At 39.2% G+C, this 14,024-nt stretch overlaps 1 protein-coding gene across 1 annotated transcript in view; it reads left to right on the top strand.

The window, feature by feature from the left end:
• Window positions 1-14,024, top strand: part of GPN1 (GPN-loop GTPase 1) — a 15,190-nt gene extending 1,166 nt beyond the window's left edge. Inside the window, exons 3-14 of the mRNA XM_030468810.1 lie at window positions 307-346; window positions 1,776-1,842; window positions 2,570-2,607; window positions 3,118-3,196; window positions 3,295-3,389; window positions 5,162-5,207; window positions 8,097-8,243; window positions 10,759-10,841; window positions 11,343-11,382; window positions 12,089-12,179; window positions 12,655-12,762; window positions 13,365-14,024. Coding sequence (XP_030324670.1) covers window positions 307-346; window positions 1,776-1,842; window positions 2,570-2,607; window positions 3,118-3,196; window positions 3,295-3,389; window positions 5,162-5,207; window positions 8,097-8,243; window positions 10,759-10,841; window positions 11,343-11,382; window positions 12,089-12,179; window positions 12,655-12,762; window positions 13,365-13,456 — 926 coding nt within the window. The 3' untranslated portion in view covers window positions 13,457-14,024. The remainder of the gene's footprint in view (window positions 1-306; window positions 347-1,775; window positions 1,843-2,569; window positions 2,608-3,117; window positions 3,197-3,294; window positions 3,390-5,161; window positions 5,208-8,096; window positions 8,244-10,758; window positions 10,842-11,342; window positions 11,383-12,088; window positions 12,180-12,654; window positions 12,763-13,364) is intronic.

The raw sequence follows: 14,024 nt of genomic DNA, 5'->3' as shown, positions 1-14,024 counted from the left end.
TAATGCTGATAGATAAGTATGCCTTGTCACCTGATGCTGATCAGCTAAGAATAAAATTCAACTGTAGCAGTTACTGCTCAATACCTGAACTGGTGGTGTTTCACATGGCTTACATTGCCTTTCATATGTCTAATGACACCACAGCAAGTCTGGTGGGTTTATTCTACAGGGGAGATTTTTTCTGTTGGTGCTAGATTGAGACCAAAGGAGATTCACTAGAAAAAGGGCTTTCACCTCTGCACACTGATGAAGAACAATGTTTTAAAGGTGATGTCTTAAAACTATTTATATATATCCTTCCTCTAGATATCAGGGACACTGTGAAGTACAAAGAAGTCATGAAGCAGTATCCTTTTTTTGTCTAAATAAATATATTTGAAATCATGGATTTTGTGAAAAGTCTGTCACTTCTGCAGAGTATAATGAAGAGGGAAGGAGGTGTTGGGGTCTGCAGTAATGCAGAATGTTGCATTAAGATCAGTTTTTGACTACGTGTTTCTTGCATGTAAGGTTAGAAATGTGTTCTACAGATTTTAATACTTCATAGGTAATTTTTCTCCTGTGCTAAAAGTGATTCTACCCAATAGTGTGTATTTACAAACAGGGGGCACCCTGCCTGCTTTTTTTTCTTCTGTTGTTCTTTCAAAGAGTTTTTATCTTTCTTTCTGGAAGTCAGCAGCCTGATCCCTGTGTTTTAACAAGTCTAATTTTCACAAGTCTAAATATGCAAATTCCTATTTTCTTAGAGGAGGTGAAGAAAACGATTTCTGCTGTTTGACCATAATCAAAGCACTGTTGCCCTTTTGAATCTCAGAAGCATGGGACTTCTGGCTCTTGCTGCACAGTGGTTTGAGCAGTAACACTACTCTTAAATGACTGCACATTCAGAGGGACATGGGGGTCCTTTGTCTGCTGGGTGCAGGTAGAGATAATACACACTGTTTGGGTTTGACTTGCTAGTGTGACTTTAATATTTTAGACAGAGTAAAGATGGTGGGGCACAGGATTCTTCACTTTGATTTGTAGTTACCAGCAAAACATCCAAGTGTAAGTTTCAGTTTGGTTTGTAAGTGCATTATTTGCTTTACTGTGCCTGCTCCCTGGTACTGGAGTTTAACCACCTCATTAAACAGTGCTTAAGGAGGGGGTTCTGGCCTTATACTCTGATATTGAGGGTAGTGAACCTAGAAGACACTGTGTACTGATGAATCAGGTTTTAAGCAGTTTAAAAAAAAAATCTTATTTTCTTTGAACATAAATAGCATACAGGTCTGCATGTTTAAAAAAGGATTTTGAAATCTTCACCTGTAAGCTGGTGCTTTTAATAGCTTTACAACTGTCATTCTCGTTATAATTTAAATCTGAAAGCATTTATTTGTAAGAGATCTTTCAATTATGTTTTGAAGTATAAATTCTTAAAATTAAGTGCATTCAGGGCATCATTAAATTCAGAGTCATTGGATGTGTTGTAAACCTTTTTGGAAAGGCAGAGATTGGTTTGATGTGTACACGTGTATTTTCTCATTGTCCAGGATGGTAATGCTTGAATAATGTCAAAGGAAAGCCTTGATACAGCCCCCTTTCCTTTTGTAAGTCACAGGTGCTTTGGTAAGAGGGAGAGCACTTTGTATTTGCTTTGTTAGTGCATCACTTGGAAGACTTAAATGTGTGTTAAGGGTATTGTCTTTTGCTGCAAGGCATCCAGTGCACATTGTACATGCCCAACTGTTACAAGCTCTCTGATAATCATCTGTTTTCCTAAACAAAGTGTCTAGGTATGGACTGGGTCCAAATGGTGGGATAGTGACCTCTCTCAATCTCTTCGCTACCAGATTTGATCAGGTACGAGATTGCTCCTGTGTGATGCTGTGAATACTGTACTGGGAGATTCAGCAGGGTGGCGTGTAACTGGAGTCTTATCACTGCATTTAGGTATCCTCTTGATATTTCTTTTGATTATTCTCCATAGAGAAGCATGAGTTTTACAAAGCAGCCTAAGTGCATTGGCTTTCATTTGAGAGATTTCAGTTTTTCAGCTGATTCAGCTTTTTTAGAAGTGAAATTTGGAAGCTGTGTGAACAGAACTGTCTTCAGGCATGTGCAGAACTCTTCTGATGCACTGTATTCACAACAAAGTCTTTCATACGAATTCTCTGATTTTGAAGTAGGGAAGCTTGCTTCTGGAAATGTTTTTTCTAGTTTTCCTAGGGTTATTTGATAATTGACTGCTCTCTTAAATCACCATGCTAAATCAGCACTGGGGTGGGAACTTGTGCGACATATTTGGACAGTGGACAATCTCTTAGTGAAAAAGTAAGGGACAGCTGCATTTGTTAAGCCATTTCTTTAGCCAGCACTAGAAAACAGACAAAATCCAAGTTGTCTTTGTCCTGTGTGCAGCGCCTAAGCATTTTCTACCCTTTCTCAGTATGGCATTTTCACACACATTTTAAAACTAGGACACTTTTTCTTTTGATACATACATTAAACTGTGCAAGTTAATGTTACAAATGATGATAAGTTTCTTGTGGTGCAACTAAATACAAAGTATACTCCTTGTTTCAATCAGGTGATGAAGTTTATTGAAAAAAGACAAAATGCATCCAAGTGAGTACATTGTATCAAGTTCTACTGCTTTAGTATCAGTGGGAAATCACCTGAAACTGTAAAAAGATTCTCTGCATGCAGTTGGTTTTCAGCTTTGCTATAAATTTTACATGGAAAAGGACTCAGAATTAGAACAGATAATCTGGACTTTCTTTGGATCAAAGAAATGTCTGCTGATTCCAGTTCTGCTTTTCCATTAGACTGTAATTTTTTCTTACACAATGTTCAGGCAAGAATTAATTCTTCTGAAAAGTCTGAGGTACTAATTCTCAAATTGTGCCTTCAACTGTAATAGAATCTGAAGTGAGCATATGCTTCTTAAATAAAAAATTAATGCAGGAAATTTTCAAGCACGCCTATAAACCATGTCAGTGTTTGGGAGTAGCCTTTCCGATTTGTAGCAGAATAATCTTGTGATTTGTTGTTACTTGCTTCTGATAATCTAGTCAGAAGAGGACCTTGTGCTAAACTAATTTTCTATTATTGTATGTTGGGGATGACTTTTACCAGGTATGTTATCATTGACACACCAGGGCAAATTGAGGTTTTCACCTGGTCAGCATCAGGAACCATCATAACTGAGGCCTTGGTAAGTTTTCTACATGACTTAACAGCGAGGCTCTGTGAAAGAAGTAGCTGTTGGACAGCTATACACTTCTAATTAAAATATATTCTACTTTTTTCCAGGCTTCCTCTTTTCCTTCAGTTGTTGTTTATGTGATGGACACCTCTCGCAGTACTAACCCTATAACTTTTATGTCCAACATGCTGTATGCCTGCAGGTAAGAAAAGCTGAAAATACAGTCCATCTGCTTTGATTGCTATGTCTTTGATACTTGTTTTGCAGTGGAGTCATAGAATGGTTTGGGTTGAAATAGACCCAAAGATGGTTTCAGAACCATCTAATCTATGCCAGTTCCATGGGCAGGAACGTTTTTCACTAGACCAGGTTGCTCAAAGCCCTGTTGAGCTTGACCTTGAACACATCCAGTAATGGGGCACAGACAGCTTCCCAGGACACCCTGCTCCAATGTCTCACCACTGGCATCATAAAAACTTTATTCCTCATGTCCAATCTAAATCTGCCCTCTTTCTGTTTGTCTCCCCTTGTACTGTCACTACAGGCCTTGGTAAATTTCCCTCTGTCTTCCTTTTAAATACTGAAAGGCACAATAAGTTCTCCCCAAAGCTTTCGCTTCTCCAGGCTGAACAACCCTAGCTCTCTCAGCCTGTCCTCAATGGAGAGGTGCTTCAGCTCTCTGATTGTTTTTGTGGCCTGCTCTGGATCTGCTCCAAAAGCTCTGTGTCTGTGTGGTACTGTGGGCCCCAGAGCTGGACACAGTGCTCAAGGTGTGGTACCACGAGAGCAAAGGAACTGGGGAGGATCCCCTCCCCAGACCTGCTGGCCTCACTGCTTCTGATGCTGCCCACTGTACCGTTGCCTTTCTGGGCTGCCAGCACACACTGATACATCACACCCACTTAATCTGCTGGTTTGGTTATTCTCTTAGTGGTTATTCTCTTTGGTTTTCCCATTGGATAAACAAAATAATGTTGGTGCCAGTGGACATCTGGAGATTGTTGGGACAAAACTCCCACTAAAAACATTAAGTAATTCATGAGACTGTATTATGGTGAAGGCTATTTACAGTAGCTCTAACACAGTGCCTGTCACTTATGAAATAATTTATTGAAGATGTATCAAGATGTCTAGGTTTAAGATCCTGCTTGTAAACATAATATTTTATTCATTTTAAAAATATTATTGATACTTCCAGTGATTTTTCAGTATTTATTTGGAATTCAGCATGCCATAGAGTTCTTGACTCATTGTCTTCCTCCTCATGCATGGATTTATCTGTTTTCTTTCATGTTAAGCCAGGGACTAGATACTTATGTAAAGATCAACATATCTAAAGCTGTCATAATTCATGGTAAATATTGGTAAAAAGCTTAAAAAAACCCAAACTATTAATGCTTGTACCAAGGTCAGAAGCTCATTGTGACGGAAGCAATCAAAATGTCTTACCATATACTGCATTTTCTGAGATTAGTGTTGAACAAATGTTGCATACAGGGAAATGATGTTGCATTACATGTAGGCAAATTAACATGTAAGCTCATGTGTCACTGTAGTTTTGATTTATAGATGTTTCAAGTTATTTGAATTCCTTGGTCAGTTCATGAATAATATCGCAGAACCTAAGATTTGAGTCAGAATAATTAGAAAATGCAAAGAGATATAAAAACTGCAATCTGAGATTCAGAAAATAGTAATCAAAATCAACTGGGGGGGCAGAAGGAGTTTTTATATCTTACAGTTATGTGCTTACAGCTTGGAGGGGATACTCTTCAATTATGGTAAGCAGGATCTGGGTGAAAATTACATTCCAATTAATGCAGAGGAAAATATTTGTCTTCTGAAGGCAGATGTATTCAGTTTTGCACAAGTATTGTCTGTCTTATGCTTAATTTGTGGGGTTTTAAAAATTTATTTATTTTAGGGTGATTTAAATTAATTTTTAATGTGTTTGTTTTTTTGTTCCCACTCCAGTATCCTGTACAAGACAAAGCTACCTTTCATTGTTGTCATGAACAAAGTAAGTTAAAGCTACGGTTTCTGTTTCCTACTAGAACATTGTTCTGCTTAGGTTGTTTTGCTGTAGGGTCTTTGTCTTACTAAAATAACAAAATTTCTAGAAAATAAAGGCTGGGAGGGAGCAGCAGGCTGAAATTGAATCTAAAAAAGGTCTTTAATCTAGTATACACATGCACAAGAAGACAGGGATTGGCAGTTACACCCAAACATTCAAGTTAAAGGTGACATGAATAGCTGAAGTGTTTTGCACCCTAACCCTGGGCTATAAGGAAATTTAGATTTGAAACATAAGGGTAAGTTCATTGCTGATCAGAATAATTGTCTTCAATCATTGTTTCTATTCCACATCAGCTGGTAACTCACTGTGGGAATTTTCTTTTTATTTCTTGGTTATTATTTTGTTTACCTGTTAGGTAGGAAGCTTCCCAAATCCTTTGCTTTCAGCATGTAACTGGAGTGGATGCAGCAATGCCTCCATGAGGCACTAGTCTTGTTCTTCTCAAAATGCTGTCAACTGTGTCTGAAATGGAAACCAGATCAGGGTTGTCTTAAACACCAGTTCATGGATGTTGTAGGCCAGAAAATAAACTGGTTCCCTAGTCTGGAAGCAGGAGTAGTGCAGAAGCTCAACAGGGCTTCTTACTGGTGTGATTCCAGGTGCTTCCAAAGAAATTCTCCAGTAGCCCCTTCTAATCAATCAGGAGGTACTTCTATTTTTGGCAAAGATCTCCAGTGTAGGGCAGCTGAACTGTAAATCTCCTCAAGAATAGTGTGAAAGGCATCTCAGTGAGTTTGCTGTCATGAATGTCAAGATATGGGTAGGGATGCAGCCTATGATAGGGATATAATGTTGGATATATAACTGTGATTAAATCCTGAAGTTAAACGTTTCTCAGAACTGGGATTTTCACCGAGGAAAAATTCCTTATGTCCCTGCTCCTTCCTTCGTGTGCACTGTTGATATCCCCAGGGCAGAACAGCGGGCCAGGGGACCTTTGGGATGGGCCAGCAAGTCTTTTATTTTGCACCTTTTTCCCACCCTAACCCTGGGCTTGAAGAAATTTACATTTGAAAACTAAGGGTAAGTTATTTACTGATCAAAAGAATTGTCTTCAATCACTGTTTCTACTCAGAGGTGGGCTGATGACTCACAGTTGGAATTTTGTAAAATCTGTCTGTTTTGGGGAAGAAACCTCATGTACTGTAGCAGGCAAGACTTTATGTGAAAGGAGTTTGTTTCAGTGACACCAAAAATATGCCCGTGTCTGCCAGGAAGCACTCACCTAAGGGTGCACCTCTGCTGTTATCCACAGTACTTGTAGCCTTAAAGGAATGCTTTTGAACATGCAGTCATCTCTTTAAACGTAACAATTTCAGATATTGAGTCCCATTAGATTTTTGGTGTGGGTACTCCTCCTTTTCCTCACAGGCATCTTTGTACTCAGGGAATTGGTCCCCAGCAGAGCAAGCTTTGCCTTTGTGCACATGTGTGTCCCACATGCTTCCTTGAGGAAACCTGTGCTGTGAATGTGACATGTTACACCCACCAAGCAGGATTATTGCCTGAGATGCTCCTATTGCATACATCTTCCCAATGACCCAAGCCCTGTGTGGTTTTGATACCTGCTTGCTTACCTAGCAAGTTTTTGTACATTGTTTTCTTTATAACTCCAGAGAGTAATTTTAGAATGAGCTGTAAAACTTTTTCTCTAGAAAAAGGCATGAGGTAGGAAAATCATTCTCTCTTAAGAAAATGCATTTTTAAAAATGACAAGAATAAATTACTTCATTGGTGTATGTAAGGCAAGGTAGGCCCCAAGGCTTGGGATGCATAAGTTCATTTTGATCTGATGTTTAGCCTTTAGTGAAACGTAAAGCTGATGTGATCTAACCCCAGCTGGCGATGAAGTATGAAATATCCTTGGGGCCAGATGTCCCAGCTGTGTCTCCTCCCAGCCTCCTGTGCACTCCCAGCCATAGGGGGTTTCCAGCACAACAAACATGGTTTCTGGCACAAATCTAAAACATAGCCTCATACTAACTACAATGAAGAAAACTGTGGGAGAACAGTGGACAACACACAGATTAATGTAGTCAAAGTATTGCTGTTTATTGAGAGTAGCGGTAGCCCTTTTATACACAGGCTGATAACATAATAAAAGCATATTGCTGATTGGTACAACACATTCTTCATATGCCACAGGGCACTATCTAACTGGTTAAATACAACTGTTTATGTGCTGTCTATGTGATGCTTTCCCATCCTGTTATTCTTCTTTTCTGCTGCCAACTCCCTTATCTTTTGCCTGTAGCTGATCTTCTAATAACCTTGCAGCTGGGCCTCAAGGCCCTTAGCTCACTCTGGCTAATGCTAAATAGTCAGGATTGCTCACATGTCTGTTTTCTTCCAAAAACTCTCCCAACAGAAAACCATCACAAAACCCAACAACATTTGAATTTTTGAGAGGCATTTTGAAACTGATTCTAGTTAAGAATGGTAGAATCCCAAGGAACTTATATATGTGCAGTGACAAACAGATTTAAGGAATGTTAAGATTTCCAGAGGAAAAAAAAAATTGTAGAGTTGTACAGTGTGGAAATTTTGGATTCTCCTTTCCAGTAAACTGTAAAAGCCTTCAGACTTGGAATTGTCTCCCTAAACATCCCTTCATAAAACTGGGACAGTGGTTGGTTGGCTTCTCTCTCTGTATTCTAGTAGTTGGTTTGATAAAAACAGAACTTGGAAAACTTCAGACCAGGGCTGAATATTTTGAAAAGAGCACTGTTTTGAGAATAAATTTTAAATGGAATTTTTAAATTTGTCCACTTAATAGCCAAAGGCTAAGAATTCATTGCCATTATTTCTGAAAATGTTCTCTTCTCTTTCTAGATGGACATAATTGACCACAGTTTTGCAGTAGAATGGATGCAGGACTTCGAGACTTTTCAGGATGCCCTGAATCAAGAGACATCCTATGTCAGTAACCTGACTCGTTCTATGAGTTTAGTGTTGGATGAGTTTTATAGTTCACTGAAGGTAAGAATCTTCCTCTTTTTACTACCTCTTGTAAAAGCCTGGAGAAGAGAAAGCTCCAGGAAGATATTACTGATGTGTATAAATACCTGATGGGAGGATGTAAGGAAAATTGAGGCAGGCTCTTGTCAGTGGTGCCCTGTGAAAGGACAAGAGGCAACAGACACAAAGTAAAATACAGGAAACTATGTTGTAAGAAAGAGGAAAAAAGATTTACTATAATTTTTGTGATTGAACACAGGAACAGATGATCCAGGGAAACTGTGGAGTCTCCGTACGTGGAGATACTCAGAACAAGCTCAGGCAAGATCTGGAGCAACCTATTCTAGTTAATCCAGCTTTTGAGACAGAAGAGGCTATACAGATGATCTCCAGAGGTATTTTCCAGCCTCAACTGTTCTGTCCTTCTGCAAAAGGGCTTTTCATTGCCCTTTTGAACTGGAATCTGTTGATAAGGATGGCATTAGGAGTGATGATTTGCTGGCTTGAATGTAAAGTGACTTCTGTTGCTTGTCACACTGAATGGCAGTCTGAATCATTTGATAGTGAATAGTGATCAGTCATCAGCAGAAAGCTAAGATGGGCTGGTACAAGGTAATGTTCTGTGTTGCAGTGTCTCCCATGTGAGGTAATTTTCCTTGTTTTGAAAGTGTCAAGTTGGGCAATTTACTATGTAGGTAAGAAGGGAAAGTCTCAGAAACAAACAGAAAAAATCCTGCATGTTTGCTGATGCAAGAAAAACTGTGGCTTTTTTCCTACTCAGTGGGTTAAGTCCATCCAGTTTCTTTGAAAACAGTATACCTTTAAGTATGTCAATGATCCCATTGTCTGTGCTAAAAGGCTTTAGCTAATTGCGTTTTTTATCAGCTTTTACTTAACAAAAAAGCAAGCAAATGGCTTTATGGATGTTACAAGGTAGTCAGTAAAATAAAAAGTTATTCCTTTCCTCTAGATGATTATAATTTAGCCAAAACAAAAAACATAAGTGTCCTCTATGGAGCAATGTACAGTATTATGAAACATACTCTAGTGGTGCCATATACAGGACTAAAGTGCTTTGTAGTCCTGATTTGCTAATTGGCTGTTCATTTGCATCTTTAGCTATCAGAACAGTCTGGAAAGCAGGACTCATGTAGAGGATTATAGAGTAGAAGGCAGCTTGTGCTTAAGTGCAATGAAAGTATAAGTATTATATATCAGCACAGTGCCTAGGCTAACACTTAAAATCCTATCTATCTGTTGCTTACTTGTCTGCATATTTACTGTAGTATTGATAAAATGCATCTCTGTGTTGGAAGAAGTCTTATATTTGAAAAAGAGTAGTTAAGACTGCCTTGCTTATGAAAGAGAGTGAGAACTTTCAATAGAGGGTGTAAGATTCCTAAGGGTCACCAAGTTCTGGCTAGTAATAATCTTAATTAACAGTATTTTTAGAGAATTGACTTAATAAAGCAGAACAAATGGCCAGAAGTGTAATGGCAGACAAGTTCACATTAGAAAGCAGATGGGCATTTTGAACGTATTGCCTTAGTAACTGATTAAATTCTCTGCCTCTTGCTGGTCTGAGGGTTGGATTTGGGTGCCTTTTAGAATGTGCTTCATCTAAATGCAAAGTATTAGATTGAACTTCAGAAGCAAAAGGTCTGTTCTTGTGATCTGTTTTGCTCCTTGATATTGCAGCAGTCCCAATAACCACTTATGACACTAGGTTCAGAATGGGAACTCAGGTTATCAACAGTAACCAAGTAAACAAAAGAAAGACTTCATCTTTCTTTTGAGTTGCTTGATCTTGTTCCTTATGTTTAGACATCATACTGTCTTAACTATGTTTTTTTTGGGGGTATTGACATTGGAGGTACAACGATGGGTGCAGACTCGGGTTTCCTGAGCAAAGCTGTATAGGGGAGGGACTTTGGACAAAGTCCTGGAGGGATGGGATGGGGAGGAGGGGAAGAATTTCCAACTGCAAGAGGGGAGATGGAGGGGAGATGGGAGGGAGAAATTCTTTGGAGTGAGGGTGCTGAGCCCCTGGTTGCTCCAAGAAGCTGTGTCCGCCCCATCCCTGGCAGTGTCTCAGGCCAGATTGGATGGGGTTTGTAGCAACCTGGGCTGCTGGCAGGCAGGACTGGAATTAGATAATCTTTCAGGTCCCTTCCAACCCAAACCATTCTGTGATTCCCACATACACACCCAGTGATAAAATTTCTAAGAGAGACAAAGAAACGAAGGGAAAACCCCAAACGAACAAACAAACAGGTAGCAAGCATTACAGCAGGTGGAGAAAGTTGTTGAAAGTAAGGACAGAAACAGCATTACTTCATACTCGTATACCATTGTGATGATTAAATGGGTATCATTAGATTCCCCTGTTTTTTAAGTTGAGTGTTTGTTTGTTTTGTGGTTTTGTTTTGGTTTGTTTTTTTAAGATACTCCTTAGTCTTTCCCACTTTGATCATCAGTTACCTAAAAATGTGTTTCAGTTACTGAAACAGTTCTGATATGTGGTTTTCTTTTACAGGTGGTTGGTGTTTCTTCTGTACTTGGCACTGGACTGGATGATTTTTTTGTTCAGCTTTCTAAAGCTGTGGAAGAATATGAGAGGTAAGGTGTTAGATAATATTTGGTCACTTTCAACCCAAACTATTTCATGATTCTAAGAAGGGGGTATCCACATCCACTTGATCCTTACTTCATTATAGAAATATTTCCAGGTTCCATGGTGGTACAATACTTTGAAAATCTGTGAACAGTCTGTCTGTTTGAGATTCCATTGAACTGCCCTAAGAGGCATGAGTACTGTCAGAGAAAGTCACGCCTGTGGTTAGAGGAGAGTGGTGGATCTGCTGATTAGGTATATCAGGGAAATTGCTACCCCAGCCCAGCTGCTTAAATTTCTTACCCAAGACAGTGTGAGAAAGGCTTGCTAAGGTCTCGGCGTCCAAATCTGTAAAAAGTACCATTGGTCTCATTGTAATGTGTCTCAGACATATAAACCCAGAGAAGACTTTTGGGGGGAAGAAACAAGCCTCTAATATGATCCTTATATAATATAAATAATGTATTAATTCATACTGAATGCACCTTCTTTATTTATCTTTTCAGAGAATATCGTCCAGAATATGAACGCCTGAGAAAAACAGTGGTAAGTATTTTGAACTATTTAATACTTGGGCATTGTGTCTTGGGGTCATTTTTTTATGCACACAGTTGCCTCTTTCTTGGGAGGATCTAGCTTTTAATTTCTAATCATAGTGTGGAAAAACTCCATACCTGCAGCTCACCATCTGTCTTTTTTTTCCTCAGTTTGGTTGAGCATATTTTAGCAAAAATAAAGATGATTTCTAAAACACCTGTTGGTTGCTTATGTTTTAATGCTAATAATTAAATAATGAAAATAGGTAAATAAATAATAAAATTATTGGGAAAGATTTTTATATCTTCCACTCAGAAGAATAGGGACTTTCTCAAAAAATACCATTCTGAAGGCATTTATTGAGAATATCCATGTATCTTTCCACACCAGGCAAGTGTACTCTTTTGACGTACACAATTAGTAGCAACAAGGACTGAATTGCAGTACAAAAATAAGTAGCTCTGGTCACCTCGAGTTCTGCAGGTGCAACTTCACTGAGTCTGACTTGCTGATACTGCTGAAAATGTTCTTGAAGTCCATCATGCTGGAGGTTTCTTTCCATGTTTATCCAAAAGTTCTATGTAACCTTGCCTGTAAGACCTGGTTATTGAATTCAGCTTTCTGGCTGGTTGGCAGACCGCTGAAGTGGATGAAGTGATTCTTCTACTGATGTTTTACACATACTCAGAATCTCTGCATAACTTTGTACCTACAGGAGGAAGCTCAAAATAAACAGAAGAGAGAGCAGCTAGAACACTTGTGGAAGGACATGGGCAGTGTGTGTGTGCAGGGCAACACACTTGCAGGTACCTTGGAAGATTTAAGTTGACTGCAGAAGTTGACTGAGGAGTCTGCCTGGACAAGTCATGGAGGGCTTTTTGGTCCTCACAGCAAAAGTGTGAAAGCAGTTTCGTGCTATTATAGCGGAGTGGGGCTTTAGTTCCTGTTGGATGGGTTAGACATAGCTCTTCTATGCCTCACAGACATAAGAAGAAACCTTGCTGTGTTGATAAAGCAGGAGACTTACAAAAGTAAGGAAATATTCTAGAAAAGATGAAACAGTCAAATTAGAGTATAAAAAAGCCCTGCTGTTGTTTGAGCTGTTGCCTTATATGAGTTTGATTATGGTCCTGGTGCAATCTGTCCTGTATCTGCGGAGTCCAGAAGGAGCTATCTGTCCCTTTAGAGTAGGTGTTAGTTGCTGTGTTTATGTGCAAATTATCAAGGCACATGACTCATTAGCATGCTGTTTTGTGTACAGTCATTTCTGTTGCCTTCAAGGGTCTGATGATGCTTCTGCAATGGGTCCCTCTGAGCTGATCCTGACACGAGGAACTCTTGATGAAGAAGAAGAGAGGGAGAGCGATACTGATGACATTGACCACGAAGGTAAGGGAGTGAGAGATCTGATCTGGTCTACTCAGGAAATAACCTCTGCCTTTCATTAACTGGATTGACTGTCATCAGAGCTAAAAAAAATCCAAAATATTCATTCACCTAAACATACGTGTCTGAATCTGTAGCAGAATGCCAGCTTAGTCCAGCGAGACCATTCTAACCTTTGTGAAAGTTCAACTGGAAATTTTCTATTCAAGTAATTATTTTTAATAGGTGTAAAACATGCATGAACCAGACAACTTGTTATGGAGGGAGTATGCAGCAAGCTCTGAACCTGATTAACACGTTATATCTTTTTGGCCTTACAATGTCTGCCCCTGGCTCTCTTCCCTTTTCTTGTGACTCTTGGTCTTGCAGCAGTCTTTAAGTTCTTACAGTGTATGATTTTTCTCTTACAGAGCTCACAGGCTCAGTCTTCATTATTTCCTGTTCCATTGATTTTTAGAATCGCTTATTTCTTTTGCTTTGTAGCGAAGTGGAAGAGCAATTAGACTCTATGTGTTGCTCTGACTACCCTGACTAGCTTTTTTCAGTGACACAAGTAGAACAAATTCTGAAGTAGTACTGAACTGTGGGGTTTTTTTCCCACCCAGTTACTGAGGAGAGTCATGAAGAACCAGCCTTCAGAAATTTCATGCAAGAGACACGGATGAAATACCAGAGAAGCGGCAGCCCAAATGAATGAGACCTTCAGAAGCAGAGGGTTTGGAATCCCTTGTAATGGATTCAGAAGTAAAGGAACAGCATAAAGAAACCTGAGTGGACCCTTACATGAAGTCTGTCTTTAAACAGCTTCTTTCGATACATTTGTCTTTTTCCCTGCAGTAAATGTTGGTCATACGAGTTGAAGACATGGTATCCAACTGATTGCACATTTGACCATCTGCCACTGTGACTTCCTGAAGCTGAAGGAGACAGATAGCACTTTCTTTTATCTCCAGATACTTTAGATGTGCCCGTTGAGAGCTTTGATTTTTGAGCTCTGACTGTGCCAGCATCTGGAGTACTTGCAGGTCTCCAAAAGTGCTCTCTTGTACAAGTGCTGTCTTGTACAGACAGGTGTCTGCTGCAGCCAGGACACAAGTGAAATCTCTGCTGTATGAAACTTCATCAGTCTGGTGTTTGATGTTTTGCTTTCAATTAAATATATTTTATGTACTAACAAATGGTTGGTGATTAATAGCAAGAGATTTAATTTCATCATTCTAACGTGAGACTTTTTTTCATTATTAAAGCCCACCTATATGAATGCA

This window comes from Calypte anna, unplaced genomic scaffold (genome assembly GCF_003957555.1).
Source record: "Calypte anna isolate BGI_N300 unplaced genomic scaffold, bCalAnn1_v1.p scaffold_86_arrow_ctg1, whole genome shotgun sequence".
In the NCBI taxonomy this organism is placed as follows: domain Eukaryota; kingdom Metazoa; phylum Chordata; class Aves; order Apodiformes; family Trochilidae; genus Calypte; species Calypte anna.
Note: the sequence above shows the minus strand (reverse complement) of the source record. Positions and strands in the feature narration are given on the sequence as shown.